The following is a 23276-nucleotide window of genomic DNA, read 5'->3' on the forward strand; positions in this document are numbered from 1 at the left end:
CACTACACTCAAGTGTACAACAAATGAAAAGCAAATAGGAGTCAGATCTTTGTTTTGAGCCTAGCATTAGAATACCAATATACCAGTTTTAAAGTGTCTGCTCTGGCTACCTGTCTGCTTCAGAATTTATTTTTTTAGATCATTTTATTGGTTTATAAAGCTCTTAATGGTCTTGGTCCTACCTATTTATCTGATTTGCTTTTATACGATAAACCTTCTAGGACCCTCAGGTCTTCAGGTAGTGGTCTTTTACTTTCAACCCAAAGTCTCAAAGAGAGGCAGCCTTTTATTACTATGGTCCACGTCTCTGGAACAGTCTCCCTGAAGACCTGAGGGCAGCTGAGATTTTAAAATATAAAGTCAAGACCTATCTTTTTAGAATGGCACTTAATTGAATTTGAATTATTTGTCTATTTATTTGTACATTTTAGGCTGTTTTACTGGTATGTCCAGTAATTCTATTTTTGTTTTCCAGATTGTTTTCTTTTTAATATCTGGCTTTCTATTTCTGGTCTTACTTACTTCAATACATCTCCCTCTCTTTTAGTATTTAATTATTTTATCTTTGTTATTTGAGCTTTATCTTTGTTTTCCTGTCTTTGACGTTTTCTCTTTACAAATTTATGAGATTCACGATAGTGCTACCTCAGTTCCTGTTATTATGGTTTTATTTTTTTTTCATAGTTTTTTTATTTATAACATAGTCATATATTGGTCTTTGCTTGGATGGGGGTGGAGGTAGTTTTTATTGCTTTTATTCTGTAAAGCTCTTTAAATCTCGTTACATTGTTTGTATGAAAAGTGCTATACATTTCTGATTGATTGATGTATTGATTGATTTACAGTAGTAGTAGTCATCATCATCCAGTAATCATCAAGTGTCATAAATCATTGATTACCTCATTTGCACATACAGGTACATATTGTGCTGTTAACTGTTAACTTTTTGAAAGCATAAATCATAACTGAATAAATAAATACAGTACATTAGTTAATCCATTGCTTTGTACTTTTGTTCCCATATCCAGTGTGAGGTTTGCCATTCAGGTTGATTGCTTACATCCTCTCTCAACCTAAGTAGCCCTCTCTTCATGAGGACCGACAGCCAGGCAAACCCAACTGAAACAGTGATTATGAGCAGGAGATAAACTGATTAACCTCTATAGTTCGGATTACAAAGTGGATTTGGACCCACTTGTGTTTACTGAATGTACTGTTTAGGATGGCAATAAGTGACAAGTACATTCATGCAAATCTAAACATTTCCTGCATTTGTTTAATCAGGAAGTGCCCCAGTAACAATAACAGGAAGGAGAGTAAGACACTGCTCCACCCACTGAGGCCCACACAGGCAGTAAAATCTCTGCAGAAAGATATCTATCTAATATGAGATTGGTCATATCACACTAAATATTAGGTTAAATGTTCCATGTCCTCATTGTCTGTTTTTTATGAATTCCCAGTCACATCATTACAGTCTAACTGGGGCCATAACATACAGCAGCAATGAACAAGATGGACATCAGCTCTATTTATGAAGAAATACTAGTCAAGACAAACACTATGGCACAATGGCTTACCTGTGTGCACAACTAAATATATGTGGTCATAAAAGAGAAGAAAGCCAAATGACTTTTCTCTAAACCCCTCCCCCAAACAGTGACTGTCAAATCATAGGATATATATACACCCACCCACCCCTCTTCACTTCACGTGCAATTACATCTCTCCTCAGACCTGTGTCAGCTTGTTCATGCTGGTGTTCTCTCCACGTACAAATGAAATTATAGAAGTACAAAGTACAGTTGTGACAAACAAAACAACATGAGCAAAACAGATCAGTATTTATGATATGATCTTAATTTCTAACAAGAAACAATCAAAAAAAGTAGATTTTTGTTAAAGAAGGCGGTTGTAATTTTATAGTTACAAAATGCGAATTATAGGATTATTCCCATTACTTTGAAAGGGTCATTTTATTGGTCCCTTCCCTCTAGTCTTTCCTTGGCATGAATGGATGTCCAGGTGTACCATTAAGATAAAACAACCGTGACACTTAGTGTTGATGTGAAGTACATTATGTAGACAAGATTTCCTGTGTTTGTTTAAAGGCAGGATATACTGTGACTTCAATCACAGGAAAAAGAAGTAGTCTCTCTCTCTCTCTCACACACACACACACACACACACACACACACACACACACACACACACACACACACACACACACACCTTGGTTACAGCCCAACTCTCTATAAACACATAAGACGTATCCCTGCACAACATAATTAAGTAGATACCAGTCCTTTATTGTCATATTTCGTAGTTTTTCTTTAATCATTTAAAAAGTTTTACTTTAATAAAGACCACTGAAATATATTCTCTTTTTATATAATTTTTTCCAGCCAGCAACAGAGCCTCTACTGCTAATTATATCACTTAAAATAAATCACAAATTGTTTTCTGTATGATTTATGTCCATGTTAATTATAGAGGCTCAAGTCATGTGTAAGTCACTAATTTCATTGTAATTAGATATTGATATGTGAATTTATCATTTCTGGGATGTAATATCTATTTGTGAAAATGTGTTTTTGGTAAAGTAAATGTGATAATTGTGCAGAGGGTGGTGTCGGAGTAAAATTCTTTGGTAAGATAAATCCTAGGGTTTTATTATGCTCATTAAACATTAAACTGTTAAGAGATGGTAGTATTACAGAGTATATTTGCATTGGAAGAACATTTTTCACAAAGATGTGAAAAATGATCTTAAGAGATGTTGGAAATACAGTCTAAAATCAAAAAGGTGTTAAGTAAAGATTATGGTGCTGAACAAAACATAAAAATATCATAAACCTTTCTTTGTCACAGAATTTATTTACTGCAATGATAAAGAAAAAAGCTTTTAACACTGGCTTTTTGTAAAGGGAACCAGGATGGTACTAATTTCTGGGTTGGCCTGTACAGAAACACGTTATCTCTGCAGAACTCACATAATATGATCTAATATAATTAGATTATTGTGACTCATTCATTATTGTGTTAATAATATTTTACTGTTGCAGCTGGTTGAGGTGGCTGTGACTATTTTTATTATGGGTTAATCTCTTTATTTTTTACTTGATTAATCGATTGATTGTTGGCTTTGTAAAACTGAAAATAGAAAAACATATCCATCACAATTACACAGAGCCCAAAACTACATTTTCAAAGATTACATACATTTTAAAATCATTTAATTGTAACTATTATAATTATTGTAAATTTCGCCCTGATGGCAGTGCTAGATAAAAAAGTCTGGGGGTTTCTCAATGTTAACAAAGACCATGAATCTACAATCATTAGGCTTGATCCTCTGGAGACCATGAATGTTGGGATATTACATTGCATATGTGGAAATACTGACCTGTTGGTGACGCTAGATGAAAGGTCAAGAGATTACCAAAGTCATTATGAGTGGCTTACAAGCCAAGATATAAACCATTGCTGATAAAGCTAATAAGCCAATGATGACCCAGATACAGGCACAACTGAAAATTCCAAAATAGAGGAAACATGGTTTCAGAGGACTTTGCTGGTGCAGTTTGTACAAGCAGAACAGGTCAGGTATTTCTCCCCATCACCACGTGTCATGTAATATTGCCAAAAGTTGTTGAAGTCAACCGAACAGCTTTGCCTCTGTCATCAAAACATCCAAACCTACTCAAAAACCGGTTGCTTCTGCCAATGCTTGAGGCATTTTGTTGCACATAGTTTTGTGTAATTGCTGTCTTCATGATGTAAAACAGCGAAACGTGAAAAATTTAAGATGTTATCTCAGAATAGACTGTCATTGTACAGTGTACTGTCAAGTTAAGGGGGGATGACAGGCATGTAAAACATGTCTTTTGATAACATATCTGTGCTAACATCCCCATAGCAACTGTTTCAGTCATAGTCTTGGAAGTTTATGTTAAGTTTTCAATCATGCTAGCAGCGTGGGATGGGGCAGGAATGGCACTGCCAGTCTGTTGTTGGGTCAGTCCAACGCATTAGTCAGGACCGAAATATCTCAACCATTGGATGGATTGCCTTGACATTTGGTACAGACATTCATGATGCACCTAGAAGATTCATCCTTGTAACTTTGGTGATCCATTTGACTTTTCATGTATCGTCACCCACATGTCTCAACAATTATTGGATTTATTACTGTGCAATTTTGTGTAGACATTTGTGGTTCCCAGATAATGAATCTCCACAGGTTACAGAGTCTAATCCGGTGAAATGTCTCAACATCTACTCAGACATTCATGGCTCCCAGAAAATGCACCCTAATGATACATTACATTACCCACATATAGCACTATCATGAAGATCCCATTCTTGGTTTTGAGTAAACTGTTTCGACATGGACTGATTGCCCTGAAATTTGGTACAGACATTCATGTCCTCCCTGAACTGTAGTAACTTTGGTGATACCCTGACTTTTCATCTGGCACCATCATCCAGTCAAAATTTCCATTTGTTCAGTACTTTGGTTTATAGCCTGCAAAACAAATGATATTCCCATCGGTATATTATTGTCATTGTGAGAATATTAGCATGCTCAGCATTTAGATCAAAGCTATACTGTGCCTAAGTGCAGCCTCGCAAAGTTCCTTGCATAGCAATAGAGTTTTGTCTTCTTGTCTTCTTAGAGCACTAAATACCATAGAGGCTGTAAAGGCTATGCAAATAATCATGACTTCACTAGAAAAACATGAGTATCACTTGGAGCAACTGTCTACTATGTAAGGAAAGACGTACAAACCTAATAAAGTAATTTTTTGTACTTTGTTCTTTCTGTGGAATAACCCTGTCTTTATAGGACAGGAGATACAAATATGTAAGATTCTGATACTTTAATCATTTATTTTAAGCAGGTTTATGGAAATATTTCAATATCATTGAGATTGTATGCCCATATATGGGGCCTGATATAATGTAATGTAATGATGTATGTATGTGGTTGTCAACGGTTAGTTTATAACATAGTGACCTTTGACCAAGCTCTATCTTTGGCAGACATTGCCTCATGTCTGCTTGTTACAGCTGATTAACAAGAAAAACGAGAAAAAAACTGCTGGAGTTACATATTTTATGGTTGATGTGCAGATCAGAAAAAAGATTTTGTGGCCAAGAGAAGTAGATTTGTTTTGTTGAAATTATAAAAAAAATGGTCGTAATGCAATAGTTCTTTTCAACCATCATTGACCATCATGTTGGCACGCATGGTACAGTCATTGTACAAGCCATTTGTTGTGTTTGTGGTGATAAGAAGTGTTTAGGTACTTCCTTCACAATGTTTTTCATCTAAGAAAAGCACATAGACAGCCCTCCATGATTTGCATAAAGCTGTGTCTCACGCTGAGCATGTGTGTACTCAGTTCTCTCAGCGGCAAGTTCACTCAGGATTTTTCATAAACCTGTACATGAACCAGCAGGTTAAGTCTTTAAATGTCAACCCTACAGCTTGTTTAACACCCTTTCACTTATCAATCACCAGTGACTGCAGAGAATATTTCAGGGGTAAAACAGGATGAAACTTAAACTGGGGGTAAGATCATTTCAGTTATATAAGGGATTAAAGCCGCAAAAAAGAAAGAGTCTCCTGTCATCACTTCATCACTGTGTTCAGCATTTGAAAAAAGAGTATTAACTCATATTACCACAGTTGTCTGTGTTCTAGCAACTTCGATCTGTCAACCTATTGTGGATAAATTACACACACACACACACACACACACACACACACACACACACACACACACACACACACGTCACATATAGGCTCTCAATAAGGTCCACTTATTTAAGTAATTGTGTGCAAAAGTGTGTAAGGAGAAGTGAAATGAAGAAAATACAATTCCTTCAGCAAACAGATTACAAATGAGCCTTTCTTCAAATGTTAATACTTTGGTACTAAAAAGGCCTTTGTATGCCTAGCTAAATTGTCATTTTAATTTTTTTTTTTAATTTGCACTCAAACAAAATGTTATAGCAGGCTTCCAGAAACACATGGTTTCTGGTGTTTGTCAAAACCCTCAATGGTACACTCAATCTCAGAAAATCTTACTTAATAATAGAGCTTGTGACCCCTCCTTAGAGATTACTAAACATGAAGCAGACCTTTTTCTTCTTCAGAAATCATCTGATGACCTTCCCAGATTTACATGTATCTTGTGATCCATTGCAGGGGGCCGCTATGTTCAGAAAAACTGGACTAAATTACCTATCTGTGTGAAAAGTTGTTAAAACTAGCTACACCTCAGACTACAAGACAACAACAATGTAAAAGCATACTCCAATACAAGTAAAAGTCCTGCAATCAACATCTTAAGTAAAAGAAAAGAAGTGTTAACAGCAAAATATACATAATGTTTCAAAGTGGTTCTATAAATTTGTAAGGTGACCTCTAGTGGCGAGAGAAAAGGGGTAACTATTACTATTACTATTGCTATTGATTGGTTTATCAAACCTTAATCAAGTGCATTATCAGGCAGATACGGAAATTATAATAAGAGCTGTTTGTGTAAAAGTCATACTGGTCACAAGGTATTGTCTATTTCTTAATGAGGTAATTCAAGTCTTCCAAAACACCAACATGAATCAGAATGAAAACTCAGGAAGATTTTTCCTTCGCTATCTCACCATAACAGCCCATCAGTGACTTGTCTTTACAATATGAAGTGTAGTTGGACAGGTGGAGGAGGTGAAGTCAGCCTGTGTGGCATTAAATTTCAGGCTCTATTCATCCTCTGATTCTTAAGAAGTGGAGTCTGCAGTGCTATGATGAGGGGCAGCCAAGATTAAGATTACACGGATATGTTCATATATTTGGAGACTAGTTCCTGGTAGTAAGACGTTCCTATGCAATCTTTTCACAATTAGGCTGTTGTTTAACCTTCCTCTCATGTGTATTAGGATGTAACAAATCTCACGGTGTAATCTCATAACCTCGGCAAGTATAATCTCCACTACGGCCAAGCAAGAATATATGTTTTGTGAACCAACCGTTTAAATGAGTGGTCATTTCACCTTGTGTCAGACATGTTACAGCATTTTTACAGTAATTTATTCATTTTCCTTTTTACAATTTATTCAATTTCTTAGTATAATCTGTAATTACCTGATAAGATACACTGGACTCTGCACTTTCTCCACTGGCTGCTTCAGATTGTATCCAGACAACTGAATTTAATAAGTGGACTTGAAAGATGCTGGTGGGTACATTTGTTAGGATAGAGCCTGGCCAGCTGTTTCTCTCTGATTCCAGTCATTGTGTTAAACTAAGCTAACAGGCGCCTGGCTGTAGATTCATTACTGTACATGCAACATGCAATTGGTATCATTCTTCTCATCTGACTCTGCCAGGAAGCAACGAAGTGTATTTTCACAGTGACTTCAGGCACAAAGTGTTTACATTTAACCAATATCACAGTCTTTCTTCTCCAAAGTGCTTTTGTAGCGTAAAGCCAAACACAGGCTGGACTGCGGATGTGAACCCCAGTCTCTGGAGTGAGAGTCAAGTGCTTTGTGAGAGAATAAAGTGAGGGAGACTCTTCATTCTTGTTATCAGAGAACAGGGGTTACAGAACAAATAACCCAGAGATTATGATTTTGGCATATTATTGTAGATCACTGGTGTATTGGTTTGAAATTCCTGTAAATGGAGGTAAGTGTGATAGCATGTACTGACATCGGCAGGCATCTGTTTTATGCTCTCATTAAAAATGGATTGATTCGCCAACTTCTTTTCGAGAAATGGAGTTCGTCACCGAAGCTGCTTTTCTTGAGAAGTGTTGTTAATCTCTGTGCTTAAAACTGTAAACATTGCCAGCCAAGGATTGTTACGGATGACTGACTCCTGTTTCGCAACTGTGTTTTTTCAAGTGTTTGCACAGTGAGATAAAGGACAGGAGAACAACAGAATAAAAAATGCATTATCTATTTAGATATGCTTTGCACAAAAACAAATAAAGAGATGTAATCACATAGTCTGCTACAGTACAATGACCAATGAATGTTCTGTGATACATTTTTCACTTGTATGTGTTGATGATTTTAAATTGATATATTTTTTAAATAGAATAATTCTTTTTAATGGAGATTTTTTTCTACTCATGGATCTCTGAGTAGTATTATTAAGTTAGTTAATAATTATACTGCTTCCTGCTTTGAGTTTAAGTTTATGAGGCCTGACAAACACACGGTCATGGCTATATCAGATAATTATTGATGATGGTCTTCGATGTAAGAAATAAATAATGCAGCATTTATAAATGACCAGATCAGTTTCCCTCCCACCCTTCCCTGATGAAATCACCCGCTGCTCAGCTAAAGAGGACAGCTGCTGGTTGCGTCTTGACTCGCTTGATTCGGTGTTAATTTTGTTTTATAATGATAAGAGAGATACTCCATCACAGTGTATCAAGGTTCATGTAAGGATATGGACCTGACTCGCATTGAGGCTATGAGCGGCCAGTGCTCTTAATGTTGCAGTTTTATATCTTGATTAATCACTGACAACCACTCTACAACCACAATAAACACACAAAGAAACAAGGTCAAGCCTGCTTCAGTTCCCTCATGTGATCTTCTATCAGGTCTTTTAATCGAAAGTGAAATTCTCTCTCTCTCTTTGTCATTCTCTCTGTCTGTCCCATAGAAGCCAAAAGAGGCGTAAGATTACACTGCTGGTGACAACAGGTAGGGTTTGCTGAAAGATCTTAGCGGGAAACACAAGGACACAAAGGTAGCTTGAGGCATTTACAGGCATTATATAAGTGTTGAAAACCTCTCCTCTCTTACTTGCTGATCCACCTGCTCTCCTTACTGCACCGTAAATCTTCTCTCTCAAGCCAGTGAGGTAAGATCTACAAAAAACAATTTAAACCAGTTGATTCGGATTCCATGTCACAAAGTTTTCTTTAGAATAAATGTTATGCTTTTGAACTACATACTAAACAGTGATATGTTACCTGATATGTTACCTGATACCTTTGACCTCCTAAATATACCACTGTTTCCGTTAGTTTGACCTCCTAAATATACCACTGTTTCTGTTACTGTTTAATGCTATTAATAATCATACTTTTTAAAGTACAGGAAGACTATACCACTCAAATATTTTCTATTGGTAGTAGTTGTAGAATATTTCATAATGTAAGTTTTCACTTACGTTGGTCACTAGATGTTACGATGAATGTTAAAATAATATGACTGGAATACTGGCGCTTGTATTTATTAAACTGTTAAAAGTGAAATTCTGGATTTAAGTGAAACAAAGCTGAAAAAACTTTTACTCACAAACTTATGAATTAAAGCTTTTAATGCAATTTATAATTATAATATATAATATTACAATTTATAATTTATATATAATATTAAAATACTATAATAAAAAAAATAAATAAAAGAGATTTAAAAGAACTTCAGGGGTCTCTTAAGTTGGTTGATAAAAGATCCTAGATGGCTACTGCACAGAAACATAGGAGCTCAAACACATGCTAAGAAATATTATTTATTGATTGTACAAAATAATATTGGAAATCTAAGTGAAGAATTGTGCATTATTGGCATTTGATTTAAACATTTGATTGGATATTAAATTACTTTTCCTTTTTGTTTTTATCAACGGTGTACACAACAAGCTGCCACTGAATTCATGGTAGTTTTTGCTCTAATTTAGTTTTCATTTTGTTACCTTTTTCTATTATTTTATCCCTATATTACTAAAAAATATAGTTTGTTGTTAATTTCACATAAATTGCAACTTAACATATTAAGGATTTCACACAAAAAAAATGAAGTAAATTATACATGTGTTTATGCTTACTGTAAGCATACCTGTGATTAATCATGTCAAGTATTCTTACACTAGGTATGGGTAAGTTGTTAAATGTAACAACATTAAATAAAATGTGCCATAAATTAGGTTTTTATTCTTAATTTGGGCCCAGATCTCAACCCAACCCAACACTCGACTTAGACACTTGATGGTTTTACCTTTAATTTCTCATTTCTTAGTATATCTCAAACTTCCATGCAAAATTATACATAATATCAAAATTGTTTCTGGATCTTCTTTTCTGTAACAGAGCGCAAAAACCGCAGCAATGCCTGCTCCCGGTGTGTGTCTGAACATCATGGAGGCTCGTCACAAGCAGGACGGTTACGGGAGCTCCACAAATCCTGAGGGATTCTTAAACCAAGACTACAAGCAGCTCAAACAGTACTGTCTCATACAAGGAGTGAGGTACATTGATGAAATGTTCCCCCCTGACAGGAACTCCATCGGCCATGGGTTGCTGAGACCTTCTGACCTGGACCTTGTGGTGTGGCTGAGACCAGCAGTGAGTGTTTTTGAAAGCGTTAAACTGTAGAGGAAATCCAGCATCACACCAAATGTTAATGTTGAATCAACTGATGTAGCTACGAGTAAAACTTACAATATCATTTTACAGTGATTCAGTGTTTACCACTTTCTACTCAACCTGTCTTGACGAGTCCACATTGTCTCCCTGTGTCTGAATAATTTGCCACGCACAGTCAAAATACAGACTAGTGAGGTGTCTGGCTATTTGATCGCAGCACAAGGCCAATAAAGTTTTTGATTAGGGACTGTAGATAAATTATTGCAGTGGGGTGGAGAAGTTACTTAAAAAATAAAACAATGTCTTCCCTGATTCCAATTTGTTTCATCATCAATCATCATTCAATCATCATTAAGGTGGTCTTACCCAAACTTAAATATCAAGTTAATTAAATCCGGCTCTCCCTAATGTTTGGAAGAGAGGGTGGGAAGGTTGTACAACATGTGCTCTTATACATACATATTCGTAAGCTCTAAGCTTTAGCTGATAGGTGACATAGTAAACAAAGTGTCTTGGTAGCAGTTTAGCTAAATGTGTTTTTGTCCTATATCCTAGTTGATTAAGATGTAAGCATAGATATAGAGATATACAACTTTCTCTCTCAATATTGCAAAGTGCAAAATCTTTGTTTGATTTCAATGTAAGTATTTATATTTAAAAAAAAAAAAAAAAATCTCACAAGGCTGACCCCACAATCACACCCCAATAACTTTTGTACAGTCCCTTACCGTATTCATATCTGAACTCTTGGAGTGTGAGTGAGGCCTACAAAATGAAAGCACACTGGAAGGAAGAAAATGCCTTCACATGAAAAAAAAAGCTTTGTAAGATGCCTACTTGATTTGATATACTCTGACTATCTGACTGATTCTCAGTCATCCAGGTCATGGTATCTATACAAAGGTAACTGGACTTGCTTGTGGTTCTAGAAGATGTTTACCTCTCATCGAAAACTCAAACTCAAAATAACTTTAGGAACTTCATTTTTGTAAAAATGTCAGTTCTTACACAACAAATGGTCGGAAAAGTACAGCTTCTTGACTTCTAACTGACAGGTGAGGAGTCTCTGGTATTTAAGCTCTTGAGGAGTTGTTTACACCTTGAGAGTTGAGGTCACATTTGAGTCATTGGCCCTTGAAGCCTCATATCAGCTAAATTTAGGAATGCAATTTTTGTCCCAAAAATCTTACATTAACCTAGAAAGGGGATCTCTTCTTCATCTGTATTGTATTAAGATACACTACTATACTATACTATACAATTATTAAGTTTTATTGACTTTCATTTTCAGAAAATTGCTCCTAATCCATCCTTCGTACTTGATGGGATCTCCAGGTTTGACTTTGGTCAAGGAGTACTTGGTAGGGAAATTTCTTAATTCATTATTTTTTTTATTGTTGTGCTAAAATGTCCTTCTGATACCTTAATAAACATGTTTTTACTCAGGAAACTGCTGGTTTCTTGCATCTATTGGAGCTCTGACCTTCCAGAACCATGTCCTCGGGCAAGTTGTTCCTCTTGAGCAAACATTTGATGAGAACTACTGTGGGCTGTTTCACTTCAGGGTAAATGCACACACAAACTTGACACAAGTTATTATTGTAAGTGGTATATTTACATTGCGAGAACTGCAATGCTTCAAATGTCTGCTGATGTCCATGGGTTGTAGACTATGGCCAGTCATTGGCTCAAAACACTTGAAGCTGTGGAGCTCAGAGTTATAGTTTTGTGTGTAATTAATGCTTTACTAGCATGTACTAAATGTGCAGGCTTCAAAATATTCATAAAATTGGCTTTGCTAATTTTATTGGAAAGCAAGTGCTTTAAATACCTTTGTCAGGCTTCAAGGATACAAACAATAGTATACAATGCTGAATGTAAATATGACTGTGTTTACAAAAAAACGCCACTGTGTGTAGCCAATGCTGTAGCCAATGCTGTAGAATTAGTTTAAAGCTGTTGCAATTTAACCTTGCAATTCCTGCTTCTTCCAGTGCTCTGGAGAACAGAGCCAAAATGACCAACTTTCACTTCCGAGAAAATTATTCACTGAAATTCTTTATTTAATATGAATAACAATATGATTTCTCACCCCACAAATATAATTACTGACAACGTATGGATACAGAACTTAAATCCTTTAACATTCAGTCTCATTTTCTACTTTCATTTTAAGTCATTTTGCAGTAAATGGATCTAATTTTTTTTTATATATTTATAATCTCTTCAGTTCTGGAGGTTTGGAAGGTGGGTGGATGTCGTCATTGATGACAAGCTACCGACAATCAATGGCAGACTGATCTTCGTCCACTCCAAGGACCCAAATGAGTTCTGGCCTGCTTTGCTGGAGAAAGCCTATGCCAAGTATGAAAAGAAACATGCATTCTTTCTCAGACATAAAGTAGTTTTTCCTTATTTCTCAAATAATCAAACAATCAAACAATATCACTACTTTTGTCAGGGTGTGTGGTTCCTATGCGGACATGTGTGCTGGAACTCCTGCAGAGGCTATGATGGACTTCACTGGTGGTGTCCACATGTGCATCCAGTTGTCAGATCCTCCTCAAAACCTGTGGGAGCTGATGTACAGAGCTGGTAGATCTAACTCACTGATGGGCTGTGGTACACCTGAGGGGGTAAGTGCTAAAATACCATGCAAACCAAACACCACAGATTCCTTTTTTGCAAAGTGCACGTAGCCTACTTATATGTACAACAAGACACTTAACTTCAACTTGGACAAGAAGACAGATTCAAGTTTAAAATATATTTCTCAACTGAATAGCTGCTCTGAAAGCAAAAAGTAGTTGTTAATATTTTAGATTCAGTGCATCCAAATAGGCAACAGGCAGAGAAAGACTGGTTTCTTGAAATGTGGAGAAATGATGACTTTGTCCTGCACAAATTATTAAAAAAAACAGGTTTCAATAAAATTAATGGATTATAGATGGAAAGACATGGTAACATCAGGTAAGTGGATCGCTGCATTAGAGAAATTGTCAGCATATCCAAGTTTCCTCCAAATATTTTTCAGTATTCCTTTTATATAAAGTTTTATCCTAATGAAATGTAGACAAACTGTAAACATACCACAACCAACCCATTTTAAAAGACTAACCTTCAAACTTCTTCTTGCTTAGCTTTGAAAAATACATTTATGCGTTCCTTACTCACCCTAATAGCTAGCATAAAATATCAAGGCAAAGCCAGCAGCCGGTAAACTTAGCTTCGCACAAAGACTGGAAACATTCGGTAAAAGATAGCCTGACTTTGTCCAAAGGTAACAAAATCTACCCACCAGCATCTCTCAAGTTCGCTAAATAAACTTAGCTCGTCGTTTAGTTAGTCTGAGTACAATTTGAAGCAGCCAGTGGAGAAAGTGCGGCGAGTCTAGTGTCGCTTATTAGGCATTACATATTATACTAAGACTCTGAATAAACTGGTAATTTTTACATATACTGTATATATATATATATATATATATATATATATATATATATATATGTTTTGTTGACAGCATTAAAAAGTCAATCTCTTTGTTTTGGGGGTTGTGGTGTTCCTACTAATGTTGAAACCTACGCCTTTGGCCGAGTCAGATTCTGCTCACAGCCCCATGAAGGCTTGGGCCGTCTGTGAGAGTGTGTATGTATTAATAGAGATGTGTAATTTTTTTTAAAACCATAGATGAGTCAACTCTCAGCAATTATAAATGTCTTTGCTTATAGGAGACCTCCGCCAACACTGTACTACCAAATGGATTGGTCCAAGGCCATGCTTACACTGTCACAGGTGTCAAACAGGTAAAGGATTACACTTGAAACATTGCACTTGGAACTGGAAGTAAATCTAATGTAATTTCACTGATAGTGATCGTAATGTTGTGTTAACCTTATGCCTACTGCAGTTGACATAATTTCTTGCATTTTTACATTTATGGTACATAATCATGGTCCCTTCTTCTGTGATGATTGATGGTCAGATGATGAGCCAAGGGAAACTTGTAAACCTGGTGCGTTTGTGGAACCCATGGGGCAAAGGAGAGTGGAAAGGAGACTGGAGCGATCAGTAAGAGCAACTCTCACTCAGTGACTGTCTTGCAAAGAAATACCATAGGTCTTATTTGCTGTTACAAAAATATTGAGATTATTCTCAAATGACAAAATAAGTGAAAATGTATTTATTGTTACTAACATACACAAACACACATTTTTTCTTTTCAAAACATAATCTCGTTAGTAGCATATGTACTGCACATTCCTGTATGTAATACATAACAGGATAAAGATCATATGTATAAGGGCCATGACAAGCTTATTAAGCTGTCTTCTGAAAATCCCTCTCTGGTTATTTTAAACTGGTTTTGCCAGTGACAGTAAAGTCATCCACTGTTAAGTCTTGCCCTAAAGGCAGCTTAACACTGGCTTTTCAATCACAGAAAATACCACCTGCAAGGACCTTGATTTGCATATGTGTTGAGAAGAAAGGTGAGAGGCACAATTTCTTAACCTCAGGGTCATTAAGGTTGAAAACTACTGATAATAAAATAATGTCTTTCCTATTACTTAAATGATAAATTGTCTTCAAGGTCGTCACTGTGGCAAACCGTGAGTGCTCATGATCGTAAGATGTGCCATTCAGTGGATGATGATGGAGAGTTTTGGTAAGCAAATTAGGTAATGATGTGGGAACCTTCTCTATGCATCAGAATGTTCTCTGTGCCAATCATGCACACCCAGAAACAAGTACGAATCAGTGGCTCTGAAACATAAGATATTAACAACTATGCTTAACAATGGCAACAAATAGAAAATTATGACTTATGCATTGATAATAAAACATATTACATGTCTCTATATTCAAAAGAGAAAGACACATTTTAAATTTTAAATTATGTCAGTATGGTGGTGAGAATATATACATGATTTAAGTGTGATGTAAGGTAAAGCACTTTAGGCATTCTTTGCTGTTTGCACATTTTCAGACAAAACGTACATTGTGGGAAATCAAATTCAAAACTCTCTCTAAGAGGGCGCTGTTAGTTGTCAAGTAACTTCTTTTTCTCAGGGCATGCTTTAGTTACTTGAATTTGATTCAATGAGCGGAGGAGTGACATAAATCCTTTTAGGCTGATTCTGGACCATCTGTAAGGGTTTCACTGTGTGTGAAGGGAGGCCATCTAGAAGAGCATTGCAGTAGTCAAGGCATGAGATAACCATGGCCTAGACTAATGCTGTGTGAGCATGGCAGCGGACGTTCCTGAACTGCTGCGGAGAAGCACGCATGTGTGTTCACACCGGCTGCATCTCTGCTTTGTTGCTATTGCTGCAGCTCTATCTCTCTACATAGAGTTTGCAGGTTACTGGAATGTGGGATTTCTTTTCATTATAGATTAATTTCTGATTTGTTTTTGACAGAAAACGTCAGCAAAATGTTACTGTCTCCAATTGCAGCTGCTAAATGGTTAAAAAATATTTTTTCATATTCAGATTCAGCCTAGACAGAGAAAATATAGTGGAAGGTATCAGTTTTGTGTAATGTTGCAGGTATGATGTGAATATGACATTAAGAGGTCTTTTCTCTGTCTATTTCTGCTGGGAGACATGCACGGCACATGTGAAAAATAGGTTAATCTTTTATGAATCTTGTACTGTCTTTCTCAAGCATATGATTTCATATCTCCAGCATCACATCCAGGAAAAAAACAATTTGTGTGTCTGAATTAATCTTTTGTTTTGACAGGATGGCCATGGAAGACTTCTGTAAGTTCTACACAGATCTTGACATTTGCTGCACAAGTCCAGACTTCCTTGATGGAAACTCCTCTTCTCGCTGGAACACCTCCACATATGAGGGCAGATGGGTTGCAGGAACCACTGCTGGAGGATGCATGAATAACCGAGGTACTTACAGGATATCTGGACATAATAAAGACCTAAGATAATATAGAAGCTTTATATTTGAGTAGAATATCTTCATAGAATATCATTGTTGATGAATCGTTCTTCCTCATAAACAATCACTGAGCTAGCAAATTTCTGCTTTGCTGTTCTGGAAGCTGGTCTTTACCAAACTATACTGTAACAATATGACAAGCTAATAATTGTGTGGATAAGCTAGTCAAGCGGCTAAGCTAGTGCTCCGGAATTACTTGTTGATGTTTCAAAGACTGTTGTCACATTTGCTGCAGCAATGACAGTCCTTGACACTAACATTGTAAAATGAGTCAAATATTTCCTAAAATGCAGGCATTAGGTGACCACAAGCAACAGGCAACACTTCCTGAATCATCAGCGGTTCAAAGACAAAACATTGGAACAGAGTTCTTCCTTGTTAAATACAAGCGAAGGCCATAAGGGGAAAACCCCACAGTGTAAAGCAGAAATAAGATAAGACAAGGCGCCACCGTAACATGGTTTTACTTACCTTATCTTGGTTGAATAACTGGTTAGCATCATGCAACCAAAGAAGGACAGTTAAAAGTTGCAATAAAAACAATTCTGCTACAATGCAATGTAATACACAACTTCAACTCATTCAGCTTTCCATGTTATATACACAATAAGTAAATATTACCATGAGTTCATGTTGATGAGATTGATGTTCATCTAGCCTTGCTTTAAATTTCATATTAATACAACAAATAAACTTTGTTTCTTTCTTTTTCTACCAGACAGTTTCTGGACTAATCCACAGTATCGTGTCAAGATTGATGGTCCATATTCAGAAACAGATGGCGGAAAAAACATGCTGGTGTCTCTCATGCAAAAGCCGGACAAGAGAAACCGACGCTTGGTCCAGAATGTCCACATTGGATTCTCTGTGTTTGAAGTAAACTTTGATCTATATTGTTTTTGTATCACAGTGTGTGGATATGACATGCATACAATATATATGGGAAGTAACTGCAGTTGTCAAATCAAGTGAAGATAACAATGAAACCCTGCCGTAGACCATGGTTTTGAGCATTTTGTGCCCTCGTGTTGAATGTACTTGAATATATTCAGCAAAAAGCAGGCAAAAAAAAAAAGCTTCTATATTTAAATTTGTAATTTTTTAAGATATCAGAGTTGATTCAATCAGGCACACCTGGTCACTGGTGAACAGTAAACATGGAGGCTGAAATCAATAAGATAAAAGTTTTTTGATTGATTTGATTTGAAACTCTTACAGGTTATGACAAAACAACAACAAAACAACATCAAATAATCATTAAAACCTTTTAAAACTGATGATACCATACTTTCCAAGTCTCAAATATTATCTCAGATATTCAGGTTGGCTTATACACGTATTATATTTTCACTGTAATTGGTAAACTCCCCTACTTCCAACTTTGTTGCAGCTTCATTGCTGACATTGTGCTTTCAAACAGTAATGAATGAGTATACAAACCCATGAGGGAATGGCCACAATTTGTGTCTGACATGAAGTGGCAGTTTCACTTATGATTTCACACATGGGGATTGGTCAATAAGAGTAACTGTAAGAATTTTAGAAGATTAGAAATGATAAGTGAATCAATAAGTGAATGGCTTTTAACATCAGTAGTGACAGATCCACAAACATCTCAGGTTTTTTATGGAACCACATTCTAAGGAACTGTAGGATTGTGGCAGTAACACTGAAAGTAAACACAGTAAATGGCCATCCAAAGTCTTTATAGGTTAAACAACATCTGGCTAGCAGGGCAGGTTTAAGTCTTAAGTCTGACTCTGCTGTGCGACTATATATGCATTTATTAGTGATATCTTGGTAGAAAATTTGACAATTATTAATTAAATTACTTGCCTTTTGTCCCCAACATGAACTCATCATACGCTGATTTCCCTCAAGGTGACTGAACAAGTAAGAAACTATTTTAACTCAATCACTATTCACAATACAGATTCTCCATCCACACTTTTAAATGATATAACTTAGATATAGATAGAGCTGAAATATGTGTTTATCGTTACAGTACAAGACACAGAAGGGGAAGTTCCCAGCCACTTTCTTCAACACCCGCCAACCTGTGGCCCAAACGAAAGCCTACCTGAATGCCCGTGATGTGATGGAGTTCCTACTGCTAAAGCCTGCTGAATACCTGATTGTGCCGTCCACTTTCAGTGCCAATGAAACAGCCTCCTTCCTCCTGATCATCCAATCCAAAGCAGAGACCCATGGCTAGTATGCACACATTCTCTTCTCACACTTTGTTTGGCTTAAAAAATAACACATATGACACACACAATGATGCAAAATTATCCAAAAATAATCTGCATGGCATATGTCACACATTACTCGTGTTTATATTAAGAAAAAATATACAAAACACTAATCCCATGTGGAATGTGTTTGGTTTTTACCCACAGTGAGAACTCTGGTTACTATAACCAGGAGCCAGTTCCAGAGGTGCGCAAGATTTAACAATATCACAATATTGTTGGTTCTTATTATTTTTATATTGTGTTACATGTGTTTAACTATATTTTATTATGTGAAATATGTTTTGCCACTTACATTTCATTTAGGGTAAAATTACTTAATGTTTCCTTATGTTTGTTTTCGATTGTTATTTCCAGCTCAAGCAGGTCAAAAATGCAGAGGAAGATGAAAATAAGAAGACCTTTTTCCGCCAGTACTCAGACAAGGTAGTTTCTCACTTACATGTCTCACTTCCATAATTGTAACTACTGAGTTTAATTAATACTTGGAACCTTTGATTAAAACGTGATATGCCGCATCTACCAATTTATCGACAGTTTGAAGCTGCACTAATTATTCTTTTATAAAATTAACATCTGTGAAAGGGGTCACTGTTTTTGAAACACACAGAGGATTATCACCCTCAGTGCTACCATGTATATTAGAGCTATAGGTAGAGTGAATGTTGGATTTCCATTCATCAGATGAAAAGAAACAAGATTCCAAATGAATGCTAATGCTGCTCTATAGGCAACTGTTTGCTAACATGTTAGCCATATTGAGTTTAAGGCTATATTATGTCAAACGTGTGATGTTCAGCTGGTGCTGTGTAGTTTTCTCTTGACATGAAAGGTTTTTTGTTAATCCATCTTATTTGTTTCCTTTTCATTGCTAGTATGAGGAGGTAGATGCTGAGCAGCTCCAGAAGCTTCTGAATGAAAAAATCCTGAAAGGTTTGGACTGTAAAAAACTCTCAAACTACAGCACGAGTGCTCAATGAACATTAAAATACATTGTACTAACCTTTTTTTTTAGTTCTGTGTGAGATTGCTGTGTTGCTGATGCTAGGTTTTCTGTTTGATATAGGAGAATTGAAATCTGGAGGCTTCAGCACTGATGCCTGTCGCAGCATGGTTGCTTTGATGGACGTATCCTGTAATGATGCATATAAAATTATTATGATTTGGTATAACGTAGACTATTTAAATAGTAGATTCACACTTTTTTCATTGTCCTCTATTGAAGCTACTTAAAGACTCAAAAATCTCACACACAGTGATTGTAACTAACTCACATTACTTGAAGGAAAGGTTGGGCTGAGACATGTGTAGCTTTGTTGCCTTAATGCTGAGTTAAAAAGACATCAATCACAGGCAAACTCAACAGTGAGGAATTTGTTCGTCTGTGGAACAAAGTCGTCACATACAAGGTAAATAGATCTAAGTCCTAGTTAAGCAAGTCAGACAGAAAGATCTTTTTTTTTTTTTTATAATATTAACATGCATTATTGTGTAGCAGCCTGTTCATTCTACCACAAGGGTACATCTAGATATACAGTTGATATGGAAGATTATTGGTGTTTTCTTTCTTTATAAGGACATTTTCTTCAAGACTGATGTTTCACGAACCGGGACGCTGTCTCTGAGTGAACTAAGGAATGCATTCGTGGCTTCAGGTAGACCAGCTTTGGATTCATTCATTCCTTTGATTATAAATTAATTGAATGGAACAAAAGCTGCTTTTATTATTATTATTATTATTATTATTATTGCTGTTTTTATTGTGATTACTGAATTCCAAAATAACTGAATTTGCAGTGTTTTCCCTTAAAAAAATATGTCTTCTGCGGTGAGTGCATTAACATTTAAAAACTGCAAATCAGCTGAAAAAAATAGATGTAAGTTTAGTGACCAACTTGATTCTACAGTTCCCCTCTATTCAGAGACTAATAGCCTATTTAAGCTCATTCTTTTCTTTTCTGCAATTTTTGGTTCACAGCTCTCATAGCAATGTTTTCAGTTGCAGAAGGCCACTGATTTCTGCAAAAAAAAAGCTGTAAAAAGATCCTGTACACTACCTGCTCAGCACCAAACAGCAGACTGACAAAATTAGCAATTAGCTGGTATATAGTGGAACATTTAGTGGCTAAAGAGTAACATATTTAACTTAGGAATTGATGGAAACCAAAAATAGAGCTAAATGAAGATTGAATATTGGTCGTACATTGGCCAGAAAAACAACTCTGAATGAGCATTAATGTTGGTCCATCGCTACTGAATGTGTAGATAGGCAATTGTTTGCTAACAATTTCACTATATCAACTTAACAGGTTAAAATAACATCTTAGCAATGTGTTCACAACTTGTTTCCGCTGCCTCTTTAAAGAACTTACTGATCATCTTTTTTTTCCTGAATTAAGATTACTCCCTAGCATGCCATGTAGTACTGCTAACAAACCAACCAAAGGGGTAGTTTTGGGGAATAAGTTTAGAAATAGCTCAGCTTGATAACTTTAATAAGGATACTTTGGAGAAGCTTGTTTGGAGCAATGCAAAGCCAAGGTACAGGCCACTGTGGCCAACTGAGGCTAATTGTGGCTAACACAGGCCAAATTCTCACTCCAATTTGGTTTGTGAAAGTTATGTGATATTGTGCCAAGATATTACAGGAATAAAGTAAATTCCCAAACTACTCCTGAACTTTTACCCTGTAATGTATGTTTGTTAGGAATGAGGGTCAGCGATGACATGCTGAATCTGATGGCTCTGCGCTACGGTGCCTCCTCTGGCCACATGACACTGGAGAGTTTCATCAGTCTCATCCTTCGTTTGGACTGCATGTTCAGTAAGTCAAGTTATGTGGGACAAATGACGACAATAGATAATACAAGTAATACAGTTAACTGTCTACTATTAATATTAATACTATAAATGAGTACAAATCTATATCATCATACTGGAAAAATTGGAGGTTTTTCTACAGTATTAGGTGAGACAGTTTGTTTTTTACAAATTCTGTGTTGCTCAACAGAAATCTTCACACAATTGTCTGACGGAAAAGCCATGAATCTTCGAGAGTCAGAGGTAATGAAACATTGTCAGTAGCTCATGGTTATAACTTTTGACACATACAGCTGTTGAAAAAAAAACTTAGATAGAAATGACACAACTGAACATAATTATATGTTTTCCAAGTTATCTTTCACAGCATTAGTAACCTGTCTCTTTCTTTATTTCCAGTGGCTGTATATTTCAATGTACACCTAACCTGACATGGACAATTGCCTGCACAACTCAACTGGAATTATACGAGAATGAAAGAGAATGTTTTCGTTTCATTTGCCAAATGGCATGATGAACAATATGTATCTCTCTGTGAATGAGTCTTTACGCAGTATGAACTGTAACTAAAGGGCTTTTTTTTTTGTGTAACTATATAATGTGCCTCAACCAACACTAATGTGACAAAATAACATACCCAATGCTATGATATATAATGAATCATATAACCAAATTACCTTTGTAAGTTTTATGTTATGTTTTATGTATGACTCTTCTTACATATCTACGTTTATTTGTGCATTTGTGGTATCATTAGTAGACTCATGATGTTATCACTCTGTGCTTTACGAAATGAAAACATACAAACATGTTTCAAATTTCAATTCATGACATGAGCTCATTTTAACTACCATGTGGACCATTTTAGATTTTTTTTTGTAAAAATAATGATAAAGAAAAAAAGTTATCATATGTCATCCTTCTTTCTCACCATACTTCCTGCGAATTTCAATTACTTATCAATAGTAAAAGTTAATCATTAACATTTCCTGTTTGTTTTTACTCAAGTCGAAACTCTTAAACAAAACAAAGCTCTCTCTTTTATATGCCCGAAAGTCTACATCACTAATCATGTAGACCTTGGAGATTATCCAAAGCTGTACTGTTTGATTTGACTGACAATTAAATAATTAAAATGAGATTGTTCAAGTAGATAGTTTAACAGTGTAAAGCTCAACTACATGGAAAAACCAGCTATAGTATATGTTCAAGAAGTGTAGGGGTTTCTCTTTCAAACTAGATTCAAACTAGATGCTGCAAACAAAGACTGAACGCTAATTCAAATGTAGTTATTGTGGGGGATGTCACCCAGGTTAGGTCAGGTAATTCATTACGTTCGCATGAGGGTTTGTTGTTACCCCTCAAATGTTCACAGACCTGCTCTGAACATAAAGAACTTCTGCCCTCTTGTGGCTGAAAACAGTTCAAAGTCTAACCTGGGAATCTTACTGTCATACTACACATGCAGTCACACTCTCACTGCATAAACTGGCCCTAATGGGTTTCAGGATGTTAATGTCAGGATGTTAACTGGTTTGGCCTGTTGATTTGCTAGGGACTGAGACAGCAATAAAATGCTCAGTGCTTTTCACAAAAATTGCCATTAGACAAAATATTTTTTTAGTAAACAAAAAGGTTTGTATAATAATTCTTTAATTGTAAATACTTAATACCAGTCTGGATTGCAGGAAGCTCCCCATTACATTTCAGTTTGAGAAGGACAATATTGTCTGTACCTAGATTCACAAAAATAGAGCCCATGTATCTCATTTAGTTTGTGTCCTACACTGCAGTGCAAACTTTGACGCTGAAAACTAAGGAAGCACAATTTATTTTGTTATTTTGTTTACTACAA

At 36.0% G+C, this 23276-nt stretch overlaps 1 protein-coding gene across 1 annotated transcript; it reads left to right on the forward strand.

Moving 5' to 3' along the window:
• The first annotated feature begins 7622 nt into the window (after nt 1–7622).
• On the forward strand, nt 7623–22245 carry LOC111668119 (calpain-1 catalytic subunit-like). Its single transcript, XM_087178710.1, has 22 exons — nt 7623–7696; nt 8690–8890; nt 10122–10376; nt 11689–11758; nt 11844–11962; nt 12628–12761; nt 12859–13033; nt 14123–14197; nt 14377–14462; nt 14983–15057; nt 16137–16297; nt 17068–17235; nt 18353–18563; nt 18749–18788; nt 18959–19027; nt 19477–19534; nt 19668–19729; nt 19942–20010; nt 20178–20256; nt 21309–21425; nt 21612–21664; nt 21821–22245. Exons 3-22 carry the CDS (start codon nt 10140–10142, stop codon nt 21845–21847), a joined length of 2085 nt encoding a protein of 694 aa, XP_087034836.1. The 5' UTR covers nt 7623–7696; nt 8690–8890; nt 10122–10139; the 3' UTR covers nt 21848–22245.
• The last annotated feature ends 1031 nt before the right edge of the window (nt 22246–23276 follow it).

Source organism: Seriola lalandi, unplaced genomic scaffold (genome assembly GCF_002814215.2).
Source record: "Seriola lalandi dorsalis isolate HSWRI2012SDOR001 ecotype SW California unplaced genomic scaffold, Sedor1 jcf7180002054703, whole genome shotgun sequence".
Taxonomy (NCBI): Eukaryota; Metazoa; Chordata; class Actinopteri; order Carangiformes; family Carangidae; genus Seriola; species Seriola lalandi.

Bases quoted from the DNA above. Each gene is read 5' to 3' on its own strand.
- LOC111668119 (XM_087178710.1), top strand. From the start codon at position 10,140: ATGCCTGCTCCCGGTGTGTGTCTGAACATCATGGAGGCTCGTCACAAG. The intron at 18,789-18,958 runs GTGCGCAAGATT...TGTTATTTCCAG, and splicing joins ACCAGGAGCCAGTTCCAGAG to CTCAAGCAGGTCAAAAATGC. The intron at 20,257-21,308 runs GTAGACCAGCTT...TATGTTTGTTAG, and splicing joins GAATGCATTCGTGGCTTCAG to GAATGAGGGTCAGCGATGAC.